Source organism: Odocoileus virginianus, chromosome 10 (genome assembly GCF_023699985.2).
Source record: "Odocoileus virginianus isolate 20LAN1187 ecotype Illinois chromosome 10, Ovbor_1.2, whole genome shotgun sequence".
NCBI classification, from domain to species: domain Eukaryota; kingdom Metazoa; phylum Chordata; class Mammalia; order Artiodactyla; family Cervidae; genus Odocoileus; species Odocoileus virginianus.
Window position 1 is genome coordinate 69,098,335 of NC_069683.1, and position 17,191 is coordinate 69,115,525.

The following is a 17,191-nucleotide window of genomic DNA, read 5'->3' on the forward strand; positions in this document are numbered from 1 at the left end:
CATTTCCTCTATTAGACTTCTGGAGAAGGAAATGGCAATCCACCCCAGTATTCTTGCCTGGAAAATCCCATGGACAGAGGAGCCTGGAAGGTTACAGTCCATGGGGTTGCAAAGAGTTGGACATGACAGAAGCAACTTAACATAGCATAGTATGTCTGTTAGAGTTGACTTCCATTAAAACAAGTGCTCTGTTTAATTTTTCCTTAAAAAAAAAAGCTACCTAGCACTACATACAGATTCTAACTATAATTGGTTTTCCCGGTTAACTGTATAGGGCCCCAGAGGCCTATGGATCTTAATAATCTATACCACCTGAGTCCAAAGGTTTCATTTTAAAATTCTGTATAGAGGAAAAGCTCCAAATTGTTTTTAAGCCTGCCTTTACTAACGTTTTTTGGTCCAGAACCATTAATCTAGACTTTGCCTCTAGCCGTTTTTAAACAAATTAGTTAATCTATTTTTATTTTTGGCTGTGCTGTATCTTTGTTGCTGTGTATGGGCTTTCTCTTCTTGTGGTGAGCAGGGGCTACTCTCTAGTTGAGGTGTCTAGCTTCTTTTTTAATTATCAAGAGGAAATGAAGAACTGTTATGTTTAGACTGATGTTCATTGATTTACCTTTTTTAAAAATTTTTTTCAGGTTTAGGAAGTAAACAAACTGTGTATCTGTTTGAGGACTCACACTTATGGCTAGAAATACACATTTGTATTTTTATGATTACTTTTTATTTTTAATGTTTATGTATAAGTTGAAATCTAAACTTTCTAGAACTTGAGTAGTGGGATAAATTTAAATATGATCCTTGAAAAGATGAGTAAACAATCTGTGTATGATGCTAATTTACTTGTTAATGTTTTCCCTTTGTCTGTAATATGGATTTTAATCAACAGAATGACTATGTGGTAGAAACAAGTTTGGTTGGAACTGTGATGAATGGATTGTCACATCTACATGGATGCAAAGATCATGATCAATTTATTATTAATCTCATAAGGGGTCTTGGTGGAAATCTGAACTTGAAGTCACGTCTGGAATTCACCAAAGAGGTAGTACACATTTAAAGCCTATTCATAGTCAACATTTTTTGTTAATTTTCATTGACCCTGGGTGTGTGCATGCATGTGTTCTAATAAGTCGCTTTAGTCATGTCTGACTCTATGCACCCCGATGGAGGTGTTTTGCCAGGCTCCTCTGTCGATGGGATTCTCCAGTCAAGAATACTGGAGTCGGTGCGGAGAGCCCTTCGTCCCGGGACACGGGGCGCGGCCAGAAAGGCGGCCGCCCCCTCGCCCGTCACGCACTGCACGTTCGTGGGGAACCTGGTGCTAAACCATTCGTAGATGACCTGCTTCTGGGTCGGGGTTTGTATGTAGCCGAGCAGCTCCCTCACTGCGATCTATTGAAAGTCAGCCCTCGACACAAAAATTTTTTTTTTCTTTTTTTTTTTCTTTTTATTTAAAGAAAAAAAATTTATTTTTTATTTAAAAAAAAATAAAAAAAATAAAAATAAAAAGAAAGATAAAAAAAAAAAGAAAGAAAAAAAAAAAGAATACTGGAGTGGGTTGCCATGACCTCCTCCAGGGGATCTTCTCAACCCAGGGATCGAATCTGCGTCTCTTACCTCTACCTGCATTGGCAGGTGGGTTCTTTACTACTGGTGCCACCTGGGAAGTCCTGGGTATAGCATTTTGAAGTTAGCGTTTAATACAATAATAATACATTTATATTTGGCTTCCCTGGTGACTCAGTGGTAAAGAAACTGCCTGCCAATGCAGGAGAAGCTAGTTGGATCCCTGGATTGGGAAGAACCTCTGGTGAAGGAAGTGGAAACCCACTCCAGTATTCTTGCTGGGGAAATCCTGTGGACAGAGGAGCCTGGTGACCTACAGTCCATGCAGTCTCAGAAGAGTCAGATATGACTTAGTGACTAAACAACGACAGTGTTATAGTGAAATGGTTCTTCAGAGGGATGTTAAATGTGACTAAATGAGATGATCAATGTAAAGTGCACTTGGAAACAAATAATAAACACTCAGCAACGTTGGCTGCTGACCTGTTTTAAAAGCAGACTAATTTTCAGCCTTGACGGGAGTGGAGTTTGAGGGAGAATGGGTATATCTCTATATATGGCTGAATCACTTCACTGTTCACCTGAAGCTATCACAGCACTGTTAATTGGCGATACCCCAATGAAAAATGAAAAGTTAAAAAAAGTGGACCAGTTTTACTTCGTAGAAGGATTTTTTTTTTTTTTTTGGAGAAAGATAATTAAAAATTATGAAGCCAAAATACTATGTATTATTACTTTATTTGATTCTCTTAAACCACTGTTTAATAAGACTAAGTGGTGGGATTCTTTCTCAAAAGAAATTATACTTAGAAGCACAATATTTAATAAAACAGAGCAAACTGACATGCTCCAGGTAGAGTAGGAAGCTCCTAAGTCTTCCTCTCTCACTGCCACTATCACTTCTGAGAAACCTCAAAGGACTCTCTAGCTCTGTGACTGCATATTTTGAAATGTGCTGCTTCCACATTTGCACTTTGGCCTGTCAAATGTGAATAAAGTTATAGATTGAGAAGGCTCAGACTCTATTTAGAATGGACTTACCAGGTGGTTCAGTGATAGAGAATCTGCCTGCCAATGCAGGAGAATGGGAGATGAGGGTTCCAACCCTGAATGAGGAAGATCCCCTGGAGGAGGAAATGGCAACCCACTCCAGTATTCCTTCCTGAAAAATCCCATAGACAGAAGAGCCTGGCGGACCACAGTGCATGGGGTCGCAAAGAGTCGGACATGACAGCCACTGAGTATGCATGGATACATTTATATACAGATCTTCTTTGAATTATGATGGGATTACAGCCAGATAAACTCATCATAAGTTGAAAGTATCCTAAGTTGAAAATGCATTTATCTCCTCTAACCTATCAAATATCATGACTTAATATAGTCTATCTCAAAGTGCTAAGAATGTTAGCCTGCTGTCGGGTAAAATCATCTAACACAAAGTCTCCTTTATAATAAAGTGTTGAATAGTGTGTAATTTCTCAACTACTATGCAGAACGTGAAAGACAGTGTGGTTTTAAGCATATCAGTTGTTAATCCTGGTGATTGTGTGGCTGCCTATGAGTTGCAGTTTGCTTCCATGCACTGCTGCTGCCCCGCATCACAGGACAGTATCATACCACGTATCACTAGTCTGGGAAAAGATCAAAATTCAAAGTATGGTTTTTACTGAATGCTTATCACTTTTTCCCTGTTGTAAACATGAAAAAGCATAGGTAAAGCCATTTTAAGTTGGGGACCATCTGTATAAGTACATAGGTACATATATATTTATTTTCTTCTTTGAATTAGTTTGTGGTATTTTATGGTGTTATTAACATTTTATAAAATAACTGGGGTTGGTGCTTGGTGAGCAGCTCCCTTGAGTAGTGGCGGTGGAGGGAGATTGGCATCCTGGACAGAAACGGAATTTTCATACACCCTGCCCTGTACCTCTTTTCCACTTGACTGTCTGTTCCTGGATTATGTGCTTGATTATAAACCACCAGTCCGGAGCTGAGGAATCCATTTGTGGCTGCCAGGAGAAATCCAGAAGAGCCAAAGAGCCCAACCATGTCAGACCTTCCTGTAGCCACACACACACCTCGAACCCTGAGGAAGTGTGTGAGGATCAGCAGGAAGAAGACAGCCAGCCACAGACCGAGTCCTGAGCCTTTAGAGCCCTGACTTGTCCTAGACTACCAGAGAACTCCTAACCCTGCTGCTGCTGCTGCTGCTGCTAAGTTGCTTCAGTTGTGGCTGACTCTGTGTGACCCCACAGACGGCAGCCCACCAGGCTCCGCCATCCCTGGGATTCTAGGGAGTATCAAATATTAAGGACTCCCACAAAGGAAGTGACTTGAATACAAGACCAACCGCCAGTAGCACCCTGTGCAAACCAAAACAAGACAAAAATACAAACCCCATCATCAGCAGACGGGATTACCACCACACTCAACCCTGCCCATCAGAGGGGGGAAAAAAAACCTCAGCACAAATCTCACTGTATAATGAAGCTTACACAAACCACTGGACCAACCTAAGGAGGGCAGAAACCAAAAGGAAGAAAGAATTCAACTTTGAAGCCTGGGAAAAGGAGACCTCCAACACAACAAGTTTAAAAAAAAGAATACATTTGAATCAGTTCTAATGAGATGGATGAAACTGGAGCCTATTATACAGAGTGAAGTAAGCCAGAAAGATAAACACCAATACAGTATACTAATGCATATATATGGAATTTAGAAAGATGGTACCGATAACCCTATATGAGAGACAGCAAAAGAGACACAGGTGTATAGAACAGTCTTTTGGACTCTGTGGGAGAGGGCGAGGGTGGGATGATCTGAGAGAATAGCATTGAAACATGTATTATATGTGAAACAGATCGCCAGTCTGGGTTGGATGCATGAGACAATTGCTCAGGGCTGGTGCCCTGGGATGACCCAGAGGGATGGGATGGGGAGGGAGGTGGGAGGGGGGTTCAGGATGGGGAACACATGTACACCCATGGCTGATTCATGTCAATGTATGGCAAAAACCACTACAATATTGTAAATTAATTAGCCTCCAATTAAATAAAAAAAAAACTGAAAAGGCAGAAAAATACTGCACAAAGGAAGGAACAAACTAGAAGCACAGATGTTCAAGTAACTGAAGAGGAAATAAGCAAACTACCTGAAAAAGAATTCAGAATAATGATGGTAAAGATGATCAAAAACCTTGAAAACAGAATGGAGAAAATGCAAGAATCAATTAACAAAGATCTACAAGGATTAAAGAGTAAACATACAGAGACAAACAACAAAATTACTGAAATTAAAAATACTCTAGAAGGAATCAATAGCAGAATATCTGAAACACAAGAATGAATCAGTGAGCTGGAAGATAAAATGGTGGAAATAACTTCTGAAGAGCAGAATAAAAAGAATGAAAAGAACTGAGGATGGTCTCGGAGACATCTGGGGTAATATTAAATGCACCAACATTCGAATTATAGGGGTCCCAGGAGAAGAGAAAAAGAAAGGGTATGAGAAAATTTTTGAAGAGATTATAGTTGAAAAATTTCCCAACATGGAAAAGGAAATAGTCAATCAAGTCCAAGAGATGCAAAGAGTCCCCTACAGCATAAACTGTATGTCCCCAAGGAGAAACATGCCAAGACACATTCATCAAACTAACAAAGACTAAACACAAAGAAAGCATTTTAAAAGCAGCAAGGGAAAAGCAACAAGTAACATACAAGGGAAACTCCATACGTTTAACAGCTGATCGTTCAGCAGAGACTCTGCAGGCCAGAAGGGAATGGCAGGATATATTTAAAGTACTGAAAGGGAAAAATCTACAACCAAGATTACTGCACCTGGCAAGGATCTCATTCAAAATTGATGGAGAAATCGAAAGTTTTTCAGACAAGGAAATGTTAAGAGAATTAAGTACCACTAAATCAGCTTTACAACAAATGTTAAAGGGACTTATATAGTCAGGAAATAGAAGAAAAAGTTTACAAAAGCAAAAACCGAACAATTAAGAAAATGGCAGTAGGAACATATATATTGGTAATTACTTAAAATGTAAACGGATTAAATGCTTCAACCTAAAGACACAGACTGGCTGCATGGATACAAAAACAAGACCCATATATATATACTGTCTATAAGAAACCCACTTCAGACCTAAAGACACATAGACTGAAAGTGAGAGGATGGAAAAAGTTATTCCATGCAAATGGGAAGCAAAAGAAAGCTGGAATAGCAATTTTCATATCAGACAAAGTAGAATGTAAAGAATATTTCAAGAGATAATGAAGGACACACAAAATGATCAAGGGATCAATTCGAGAGGAAGATACAGCAATGGTAAGTATCTATGCACCCAACATAGGAGCACCTCAATACATAGAACAAACACTAACAGACATAAAAGGAGAAATTGACAGTAACACAGTAATAATAGGAGACATTAACACCCCACTCACAGTAATCGACAGATCATCAAAACAAAGTTAATAAGGAAACATTAAATCTTAAATGATACATTAGATGAGATGGATCTCATTGGAATCTTCAGGACATTCCATCCAAATGCAGAAGAATACACCTTCTTCTCAAGTGCCCATGGAACATTCTCCCGGATAGACCATATCATGGGTCACAAGTCAAACCTCAGTAAATTTAAGAAAATTGGAATTGTATCAGGCATTTTCTCTTACCACAACACTATGAGACTAGATATCAATTACAAGAAAAAAACTGTAAGAAACACAAAGACATGGAGATTAAACAATGTGTTTCTAAATAATGAATAGGTTACTGAAGAAATTAAAAGGGAAATAAAAAAATTATAGAAATAAATAACAGTGAAAACACAACTCAAAACCTATTAGTTCAGTTCTGTTACTCAGTCGTGTCCGCCTCTTTGTGAGCCTATGGATGGCAGCATGCTAGGCTTCTCTGCCCATCACAAACTCCTGTAGCCTGCTCATACTCATGTCCAAGTCGGTGATGACATCCAAACATCTCATCCTCTGTTGTCCCCTTCTCTTCCTGCCTTCAATTTTTCCTCATATCAGGGTGTTTTCCAAGGAGTCAGTTCTTTGCATCAGGTGGACAAAGTATTGGAGTTTCAGCTTCAGCATCAGCCTTCCAGTCGATTTTCAGAACTGATTTCCTTTAGGATGTACTGGTTTGATCTTCTCGCAGTCCAAGGGACTCTCAAGATCCTCAGTTCAAAAGCATCAATTCTTCGGTGCTCAGCTTTCTTTATAGTCCAACTCTCACATTCATACATGACTACTGGAAAGACCAGAGCTTTGACTAGATGGACCTTTGTTGGCAAAGTAATGTTACTGCTTTTCAATGTGCTGTTTAGGCTGGCCATAGCTTTTCTTTCAAGGTTACAGCAAAAGCAGTTCTAAGAGGGAAGATTATAGCAATACAATCCTAACTCAAGAAACAAGAGAAACATTGAATAGACAGTCTAACCTTATGCCTAAAACAGCTGGAAAAAGAAGGACAAAACCACCCCAAAATTAGCAGAAGGAAAGAAATCATAAAAATCACAGCAGAAATAAGTGAAGAAGAAATGAAAGAAACAGTAGTAAAGATTAATAAAACTAAAAGTTGGTTCTTTGAGAGGATAAACAAAATTGACAAACCTTTAGCTAGACTCTCCAAGAAAAAAAGAATTAAATCAACATAATTAGAAATGAAAAAGGAGAGGTTACAACAGACAATGCAGAAATACAAAGGAATATAAGAGACTGTTATGAACAACTATATGGCAATAAACTGGATAAGCTGGAAGAAATGGATAGATTCTTAGAAAAATTCAATTTTCCCAGACTGAATCAAGAAGAAATGGGAACTATGAGCAACCCAGTTACAAGCACTGAAATTGAAGCTGTGATCAAATATCTCTCAAAAGATAAAAGTCGAGGACCAAATGGCTTCACAGGTGAATTCTGTCAAACATTTAGAGAAGAGCTAATGCCTATCCTTATAAAATTCTTTCAAAAAATTGCAGAGGTAAGAATACTTCTGAACTCATTCTATGAGGCCACTATCACCCTGACACCCAAACCAGGCAAAGACAACACAAAAAAAGAAAACTACAGGCCAGTATCACTGATGAACATAGATGCAAAAACCCTCTACAAATTTTTGGAAACAGAATTCAGCAACACATTAAAAAGCTTATACACCATGATCAAGTTGAGTTTATTTTAGAGATACGAGGATTCTTCAGTATACAGAAATCAATCCACGTAATACACCATATTAACAAATTGAATGATAAAACCATATGATAACCCCAGTTCAGTTCAGTTCAGTTGCTCAGTCATGTCCGACTCTTTACGACCCATGGACTGCATGCAGCACACCGGGCTTCCCTGTCCATCACCAACTCCCGGAGTTTACTCAAACTCATGTCCATTGAGTCAGTGATACCATCCAACCATCTCATCTTCTGTCATCCCCTCCTCCTCCTGCCTTCAATCTTTCCCAGCATCAGGGTCTTTTCCAGTGAGTCAGTTCTTCGAATCAGGTGGCCAAAGTAATGGGAGTTTCAGCTTCAGCATCAGCCCTTCCAGTGGATATTCAGGACTGATTTCCTTTTGGTTGGACTGGCTGGATCTCCTTGCTGTCCAAGTGACTCTCAAGAGTCTTTCGCAACACCACAGTTCAAAAGCATCAATTCTTCAGCATTCAGCTTTCTTTTAGTCCAACTCTCACATCCATAGTGACTACTGGAAAAACCATAGCTTTAATTAGACGGACCTTTGTTGGCAACGTAATGTCTCTGCTTTATCATATGCTGTCTTGGTTGGTCATAACTTTTCTTCCAAGGAGTAAGCGTCTTTTAATTTCCTGGCTGCAGTCACCATCTGCAGTGATTTTGGAGCTCAAGAAAATAAAGTCTGTCACTGTTTCCATTGTTTCCCATCTATTTGCCATGAAGTGATGGGACTAAATGCCATGATCTTAATTTTCTGAATGTTGAGTTTTAAGCCAACTTTTTCACTCTCCTCTTTCACTTTCTTCAAGAGACTCTTTAGTTCTTCTTTGCTTTCTGCCATAAGGGTGGTGTCATCTGCGTATCTGAGGTTAATGATATTTTTCTAGGCAATCTTGATTCCAGCTTGTGCTTAATCTCAATAGATGCAGCAAAAGCCTTTGACACATATCAGCACCCATTTATGATTAAAACTCTTCCAAAAACGGGCATAGAATGAACCTACCTCAACATAATAAAGACCATATATTATAAGCCCACTGCAAACATTATTCTCAGTGGTGAAAAACTGAAAGCATTTCTCCTAAGATCAGGAACAAGACAAAGTTGTCCATTTTCACCAGTGTTATTCGACATAGTTTTGGAAGTCCTAGCTACAGCAATCAGAGAAGAAAAATAGAATGAATCCAGATCGGAAAAGAAGTAAAGCTATTACTGTTTGCAGATGACATGATACTATACATAGAAAGCCCTAAATATACTATCAGAAAATGCTAGATCTAATCAGTGAATTTAGCGGAGTCACATGATACAAAATACTTGCATTCCTATATACTAACAATGAATAATCAGAAAGAGAAATTGAGGAATCAATCCCAGTCTCCATTGCAACAAAAAGAATAGAACATCTAGGAATTAACTTAACCAAGGAGGCAAAAGAATATATGTAGAAAATTACAAGACACTGATGAAAGAAATCAAAGATGATGACATAAGCAGATGGAGAGAGATTGTGTATTCCTGTGTTGGAAGAATCAATACTGTGAAAATGACTATACTATCTAATGCAATCTACAGTTTCAGTGTGATGCCTATGAAATTACTTACGGCATTTTTCACAGAACTAGAACAAAAATTTCACACTTCATATGGAAACACAGAAGACCCCGAATAGCCAAAGCAGTCTTGAGAAAGAGGAATGAAGCTGGAGGAATCAACTGTCATGACTTCAGATTATACTACAAAGCTACAGTCATCAAGACAGTATGGTAATGGCACAAAACAGAAATATAGTTCTATGGAACAAGATAGAAAGCCCAGACTTAAACCCATGCACCTATGGGTTCCTGATTTTTGACAAAGGAGGCAAGAATATACAATGGGGCAAAGACACCCTCTTCAATAAGTGGTGCTGGGAAAACTGGACAGCTACGTGCAAAAGAAAGAAGTTAGAACACTTCTTAATACTATGCACAAAGATAAACTCAAAAGGGATTAAAGACCTAAATGTGAGACCAGAGACTGTAAAACTGTTAGAGGAAATCATAGGCAGAACACTCGACATAAATCAACACAAGATCCGCTATGACCCATCTCCTAGAGTAATGGAAATAAAAGCCAAAGAAAACAAGTGTGACCTGGTTAAACTTAAAAGCTTTGCACAGCAAAGGAAACTATAAGTAAGGTGAAAAGATAATCCTCAGAATGGGAGAAAATGATAGCAAATGAAACAACTGACAAAGGATTAATTTCCAAAATATATATACAACTCAATACCAGAGCAACAGCCCATTGAAAAAGTGGGAAAAAGACCTAAACAGACATTTCTCCCATGAAGACATACAGATGGCTACCAAACACATGAAAAGAGGTTCAACATCGCTCATTATTAGAGAAATGCACGTCAAAACTGCCATGAGATATTGCCTCACACCAGTCAGAATGATCACCATCAAAAAATGTGCAAACAATAAATGCTGTATAGGGTATGGAGGAAAGGGAATCCTCTTGCACTGTTGGTGGGAATGTGAATTGATACAGCCACAATGGAAGAAGGTATGGAGATTCCTTAAAAAACTAGGAATGAAAGCACCATATGACCCAGCTGTCCCACTCCTAGGCATATACCCTGAGGAAACCAAAATTGAAAAAGACACATGTATCCCATTGTTCATTGCAGCACTGTTTACAATAGCTAGAACGTGGAAGCAACCTAGATGTTCATTGAGATGATTGGCTAAAGTTGTAGTACATATACACAATGGAATATTACTCAGTCATGAAAAGGAACACATTTGTGTCAGTTCTAGTGAGATGGATGAACCTAGAGCCAATTATACACTGTGAGGTAAGTCAGAAAAAGAAAGATAAATATCCTATACTAACGCATATATCCTGAAGATGGTGCTGAAGAATGGTACTGAAAGATGGTACTGAAGAATTTATTTACAGGGCAACAGTGGAGAAACAGACATAGAGAATAGACTTATGGACATGGGGAGAGAGGAGGAGAGGGTGAGATGTATGGACAGAATAACGTAGAAACTTACATTACCATATGTTACATAGATAGCCAAGGGGAATTTGCTGTCTGGCTCAGGAAACTAAAACAGAGGCTCTGTATCAGCCTAGAGGGGTGGGATGGGGAGGAGATGGGAGGGAGGTTCACAAGGGAGGGATATATGTACACCTGTGGCCGATTCATGTTGAGGGTTGACAGAAAGCAAAATCCTGTAAAGCAATTATCCTTCAATTAAAAAATAAATAAAATTATGAAAGATTTTTTAATAGGCTAATGTTTGAACTATGTTTTTTGTTAGGTATTTTTGTACCTTGTTAGCTATATGAATAAATATAGTTATTTTATTCATTTTAATCTTAAAGTAGCATATTTTTAATCATTTTTTTAACCAGAAGAATTTTCCAGTTATAAATGCTTAGATGGAGCAATCATCATAGATCTTTTCTTTACTTAGGGCAAAAGTAATTTCAGCTACATTGTTTATAAAGCCAAATTCTACATATTTAGGAATTTCTTCCCTTTGACCTCCATTGAAATAATTAAACACATTCATTTGGGTTGGTTCCAACATTATGTTTCAGCATTTTTGTCACTTTGTTTCATTGATACCACCCTTTATTACTTTCTCTGTTGTGTTTTTCTTTCTGTAGCCCATCTGTTGCCTCTGTTGCCAGATGCTTCTCATTGTTACCACTCAGTGTCTTATTGTACAGAATAAAAGTCAATAAAGGTGTTGAGTGGCATTAGAGTTAACTCTCTACTATGTATCTGTATAGATGGCAGTTTTTGAAAGAGGAACAGGTTGAGAGCAGTAGTGGTGACTATGCAGTGGACAGTTATACTGGAAATGACGGGTCTAGGAGTCCTTCATTGTGTTACTTGTAATTTAGTTTTCATAAGAACTCAATTGGAAGTTGAATATGTTTATACACTATATGTGTGGACTAGATGAATTTTATTATTTGCTTGAATGATCATTTAGAGGAGAATATGTGAGATAAAATGTTACTATAATTATTAAGGATATTTAGTAAGTTTAGTGCATGTGACAGAGAAGGAAATGGCAACCCACTCCAGTATTCTTGCCTGGAGAATCCCAGGGACGGGGGAGCCTGGTGGGCTGCTGTCTATGGGGTCGCACAGAGTTGAACACGACTGAAGCGACTTAGCAGCAGCAGCGGCAGTGCGTGTGAACTTTTTTAAGAAGTAAGATGATTCTCTTTGGAGCATTTACTTTAAAGAATTAAAATTTCACATCTTCTGTTTGGAGTATATGAAAGTGTTTTATAACTTTTTCTTCTTAAGGTTTTTAACTGGGCACGAGAATCTCCTCCAGACCCTCACAAACCATTGGACACGTACTATGACTCAAGTAGGGGACGGTTGGCGTCTTATGTGCTGAAGAAGCCAGAAAACTTGACTGCTGATGATTTCAGCAATAGCCAAACTCTTCCAGTCATTCAGACTCCTGACATGCAGCGAGGTCTAGACTATTTCAAACCTTGGTTAAGTCCTGATACTAAGCAGCCATTTATTCTTGTTGGACCAGAAGGATGTGGCAAAGGGTAAGAGCAGAAAAATAATAATAGATGCCTGTAATGGATTTATGCATCTCTCCTGTTCTAAAATAATTTAACAGATTTTGTTATGTGTTTTTGGTTAACATGGCAGGTACATTTTCATGAAGGACTCTTTATTATTACTATTTGTAAAAATAATATTACTATAGAGAAAAATATGTGCTTTATTTCCCTGTCAAGTTACGTGTTTTCTGATGGAATCAGAGAAATCTGAGAAGATACCCTTAAAAAAATCTATGCATACAATCACAGCAAAATGAATAGTGCATGTGAACCTTTTTTTTTGGATGGCATCACCGACTCATGGGATATGAGTTTGAGTAAACTCATATCCAGGAGTTGGTGATGGGTAGGGAAGCCTGGTGTGCTGCAGTCCATGGGGTCGCAAAGAGTCAGACATGACTGAGTGACTGAACTCAACTGAACTGAACTGAGCATTTTTTTAGAAGTAAGATGATTCTCTTTGGAACATTTACTTTAAAGAATTAAAATTTCACATAGAGTATATGAAAATCTATCACAATTTTTCGTATACTTTTTATGTATACATAAATAGTCTTTATATCTTTTCAAACTAAATTATTTTTTGTGAACCTTGATTTTTTTTTTTTTCTGAGTCTCAAGAATGCCTTAAAATACAAATTTATTTATTTATTTTTTTCCAGTCTAAAACTTAGAAATCTAGTTTAGTAGCTATGGATAGTTGTAGAAATCATATCTATTTTTACTACTTTTTCCTTAAACAACATTGTAAATAATTTAGAAATGGAATATTTAAAATTAGAAATCTTGGGGTCTTCCCTGGTAGCTTAGTGGTAAAGAATCCATCTGCCAGTGCTGGAGACATAGGTGCAATCCCTGGTCCAGGAAGATTCCACATACCACAGAGCAACTAAGGCTGTGTGCCACAACTATTGAACCTGTGCTCTGGAGCTTGGGAACCACAGCTTCTAAGCCCCTGCGCCACAACTGCTGAAGCCTGTGCGTCCTAGAGTCTGTGCTCAGCCTCGAGAAGCCCCCACAAAGAGAAGCCCGCAAACCGCAACTAGGGTGGTCCCTGCTTGCTGCAACTAGAGAAAAGGACGTGCAGCAGTGAAGACCCAGCACAGCCAAAAATAAATATGTAATGAATAATAGAAATTGTATCTTGGGTATGAAGAGTATTTCGTTGGTTGCATGGATGAAGTCAAGTGTTTTGTCTTTGACAGGATGCTGCTCAGGTATGCGTTTTCCCGACTCCGGTCTACTCACATCGCCACGGTTCACTGTAGCACACAGACCACCTCCCAGCATCTCCTGCAGAAACTGAGCCAGACCTGCATGGTCATCAGCACTAACACTGGCCGAGTGTACAGACCCAAAGACTGCGAGAGGCTCGTTCTCTACTTGAAGGACATCAACCTGCCCAAGCTGGACAAGTGGGGCACCAGTACTCTGATAGCTTTCCTGCAGCAGGTGGGGATTATCACTTGAAGTGTTTTGATATAATTGAAGACAACTTAATGTCATTAACTTTTCTTGTAGATAGAAAATCTGCTTCTCTCGTTAGGACCATTGTGGAAATCAAATGGAAATTAAACTCCTGAAGCACCTTATTCCTGTCCTGAGGCTACTTTCTTTGATCTTCCTACATCTAGAAATTAGTATTACATATAGATGCTATTTTAAAAGAATGAAAATAGCCTTTACCCTACTTTTACCTGCCTTTCACTCCTGAAAACAGAAGCTGTGGATGGTGTTAGAGTTGCGCAAGTTTTGGCTTCATTCTTCTACGTATGCACTCTTTCAAAAACAGTTATATTAATATATTTCCTTGGTTATGCCTCAGTCATTGTGGAAGGTTTACTTTATGTGATTTATATCACATTGGGAACTCTAAATTCTAAATTAGGGCTTGGTAATCAGGTTCACATTTTGCTTTTCTATGTAACTGCTGAATATTTTAAAACACGTATAGAAAAAACCCAAACTGTTTTCCTTATATTTTTCCCGATTTTTCACTTTTTTTTTTGATAATTGCAAGTAGATTTATATTAATAGTATGATCTGGACTTTAATATTTATTTTGAAAAGAATTTTAAAAATGAGCTAACATTAACTGAACAGCTAACATTAGCTGAACAGTTGTTTTTAAATTAAAAAAATTTTTATTGGCTCATAGTTGATTTACATGCTGTGTTAGTTTTTGCTGTGCATTAGTGAATCTGTTATAGAATATATTTTCTCTTTTTTTAATCCTTTTCCCATGCAGGTCATTAAAGAGTACTGAGAAGACTTTCCGGTATTAGGCAGTAGATCCTTACTTGTTATCTATTTTTGTGTGTATAGTGTGTATATGTCAATTCCAACCTCCAGTTTGTCCCACCACCTCGCCAGTAACCATAAATTTGTTTTTGACATTGAACACAGAATCTTGAACAGTATTATTTTTAATGAAATAAGAAATTAAAGTATATTTCAGTCAAATTTTTGAGTTAGAGGATGATTTCATTCGGAAACAATTGTTTTACACAAATGTGATTATAAAATCTTAAGCATAAAACATTTAAACATATTTATTTTTAAATAGGTACTGACATATCAAGGATTTTATGATGAAAATTTGGAATGGGTTGGTTTAGAAAATATTCAAATTGTGGCTTCTATGTCAGCTGGAGGAAGACTGGGAAGACATCAGCTTACTACCAGATTTACTTCTATTGTTCGTCTTTGTGCTATAGAGTATGTATCGTTGTATTAAAATCTTGTTTTTGATGTGGAGAGACATCTTATGTATTGCATTTTATGAAAAATTAATGATATTACTTCAAAATTTAGAATATAAAAATAGTCCAACTTAAGCTTTGATATTATTTTTTTCCTACCCTTCCTAAACTGTAAGCAGTAATTTAGGGTGACGAAGGCTTTAATTGATGCTTCTTATGTAATAGAAATAAACAGAACTACTTTGTATTGTCTCTGAATGTCAGTGTCAGGAATATGAATGGTGAGTTTTAGGCCTAACTGTTTTATGGGTTATATAAAGCAAAAATACAATCAAATTTTATGAAGATAACTAAAAAGAGAATTTATATCTGAATAAGGTAGAGTTAGAACATTTAGTGTCCTATAATGTTAATCCTGATTTAGTAACTAAACAAAAACAACAGATATTAATCCTGTTATACCCATCCATCTCCATGGTCCATGATTGTTACATGAACTGGAATTTTATGACATTGTATCCTTGGTTATATTTTGCTTTACAAAACCTTTTTTTTTTTTAAATAACTTTACTGAGGTATAACTTACATGCCATAACACTTATCCATATATTCTAGTAACCACAGTACTGTTTTAGGTTTTTTTTTTTTTTGACCACAGCACATGACAAGTGGGGTATTATTTCCTGCCCAGGGATTGAACCTGAGCCCCTCTGCAGTCAAAGTGTGGAGTCTTAACCACGGACCACCGGCAAAGTCCTCCAAATATTGTGTTTTATGCTGTCGTGCTAAACTGCTCCCACCATTAACATTCTTCTTTTAAAAATGCTACAGCCTCCACTTAAGCTGTATTGAAATAGATTTTGGTTTGGGAGGAAAGATTGATTTTATGTGATGTTTTCTACTTCTGTAGTTCTAAGGTGGATTACTGTTCTTTGTATAGACTATACTTAATTGAAAATGATTTTTCTTAAGCAGACTTTTCCTCTGGCCCTTTCCAACAATTGGTGGTCTTTTAAACAATTATGTTTTTAAGTAATTTCATTAGAATCCTCTATTAGAATACTTGATATTTGACAACAGATAATTAGGGATCTGATTGAGTTGAAGTAAAAATAAGGACCATGAGCCTGACTTAAGCCCTTGAGTAAACCATGGAGGTATCTAGGCCTCACAGTTTGAAAACCACACAGTTTGGAAACCACTTCTATACCTTAACATTAAAATAGTAATTTAGAATATTTATTTCAACTTCTTATATGCTTTTTTTTTTTTTAGTTACCCAGAAAGAGAGCAATTACAGACAATTTATGGAGCATATTTGGAACCAGTTCTACATAAAAATCTGAAGAATCATTCTATTTGGGGTTCTTCTTCAAAAATTTATCTCTTAGCAGGATCTATGGTACAAGTGTACGAACAGGTATATATTCACTTATATTGTAGTTTTCATGTCTATTAGTATCACTTCCAAAGGGCTGCCTTTAATCCTAATCTGTGTTGATCCTCAGGCTTTATTTTCCTGTCATTTATACTTTTCTCCCAGAGAGTAACTCTTGAGGATAGATGTCTGTGTGCACCTTGTTCACTGTTATATCTTCTGGCACAGCTTCTGATAGACACCCAGCAAATATTGAAAAAACAAATCAGTGTGTAATTGGTTATTCTGCTTTGAGCTCAAATTTAGCATATTTACAATGGAGTTTGTTTTCTTTCCAAAACTAGATCTTTCTCCTGACTTCTACCAGTTTCTGTCTTCTGGGATTCAAACCTGAGAGTAATTTTTGATGTTTATTTTTTTTTTAATTAAAAAAAATTTTTGATGTTTATTTCTTCCCTTCTGTCTGTGAGGAAATGTTTAAAATACTCTGATAAAGTAGGATGATACATGAAAGTAGGCATTGAGGATGTAGAAGATATTTATTGAGTACCTTCTCTTTCCAGTGCTGGTCCTAAGGATACAAAGATAACTGAGTCACTATTCCTTGAAAGTGCACACACTAATCTGGGGCCTGATCGTATAAGTAAACTATTAATGTGGTGTAGGAAGTATGTCAGGGGCTTCTCAGGTGGTGCAGTGGTAAAAAATCCACCTGCCAGTGCA

General features: G+C 37.4%; 1 protein-coding gene across 3 annotated transcripts in view; it reads left to right on the plus strand.

Moving 5' to 3' along the window:
• DYNC2H1 (dynein cytoplasmic 2 heavy chain 1) overlaps nt 1-17,191 on the plus strand; it is a 385,810-nt gene that overhangs the window by 87,990 nt on the left and 280,629 nt on the right. For all 3 annotated transcript variants that reach the window (XM_070473685.1, XM_070473686.1, XM_020900373.2), the window contains exons 41-45: nt 890-1,045; nt 12,111-12,370; nt 13,594-13,840; nt 14,955-15,106; nt 16,366-16,510. In XM_070473685.1, the coding sequence (XP_070329786.1) occupies nt 890-1,045; nt 12,111-12,370; nt 13,594-13,840; nt 14,955-15,106; nt 16,366-16,510 (960 nt within the window). The remainder of the gene's footprint in view (nt 1-889; nt 1,046-12,110; nt 12,371-13,593; nt 13,841-14,954; nt 15,107-16,365; nt 16,511-17,191) is intronic.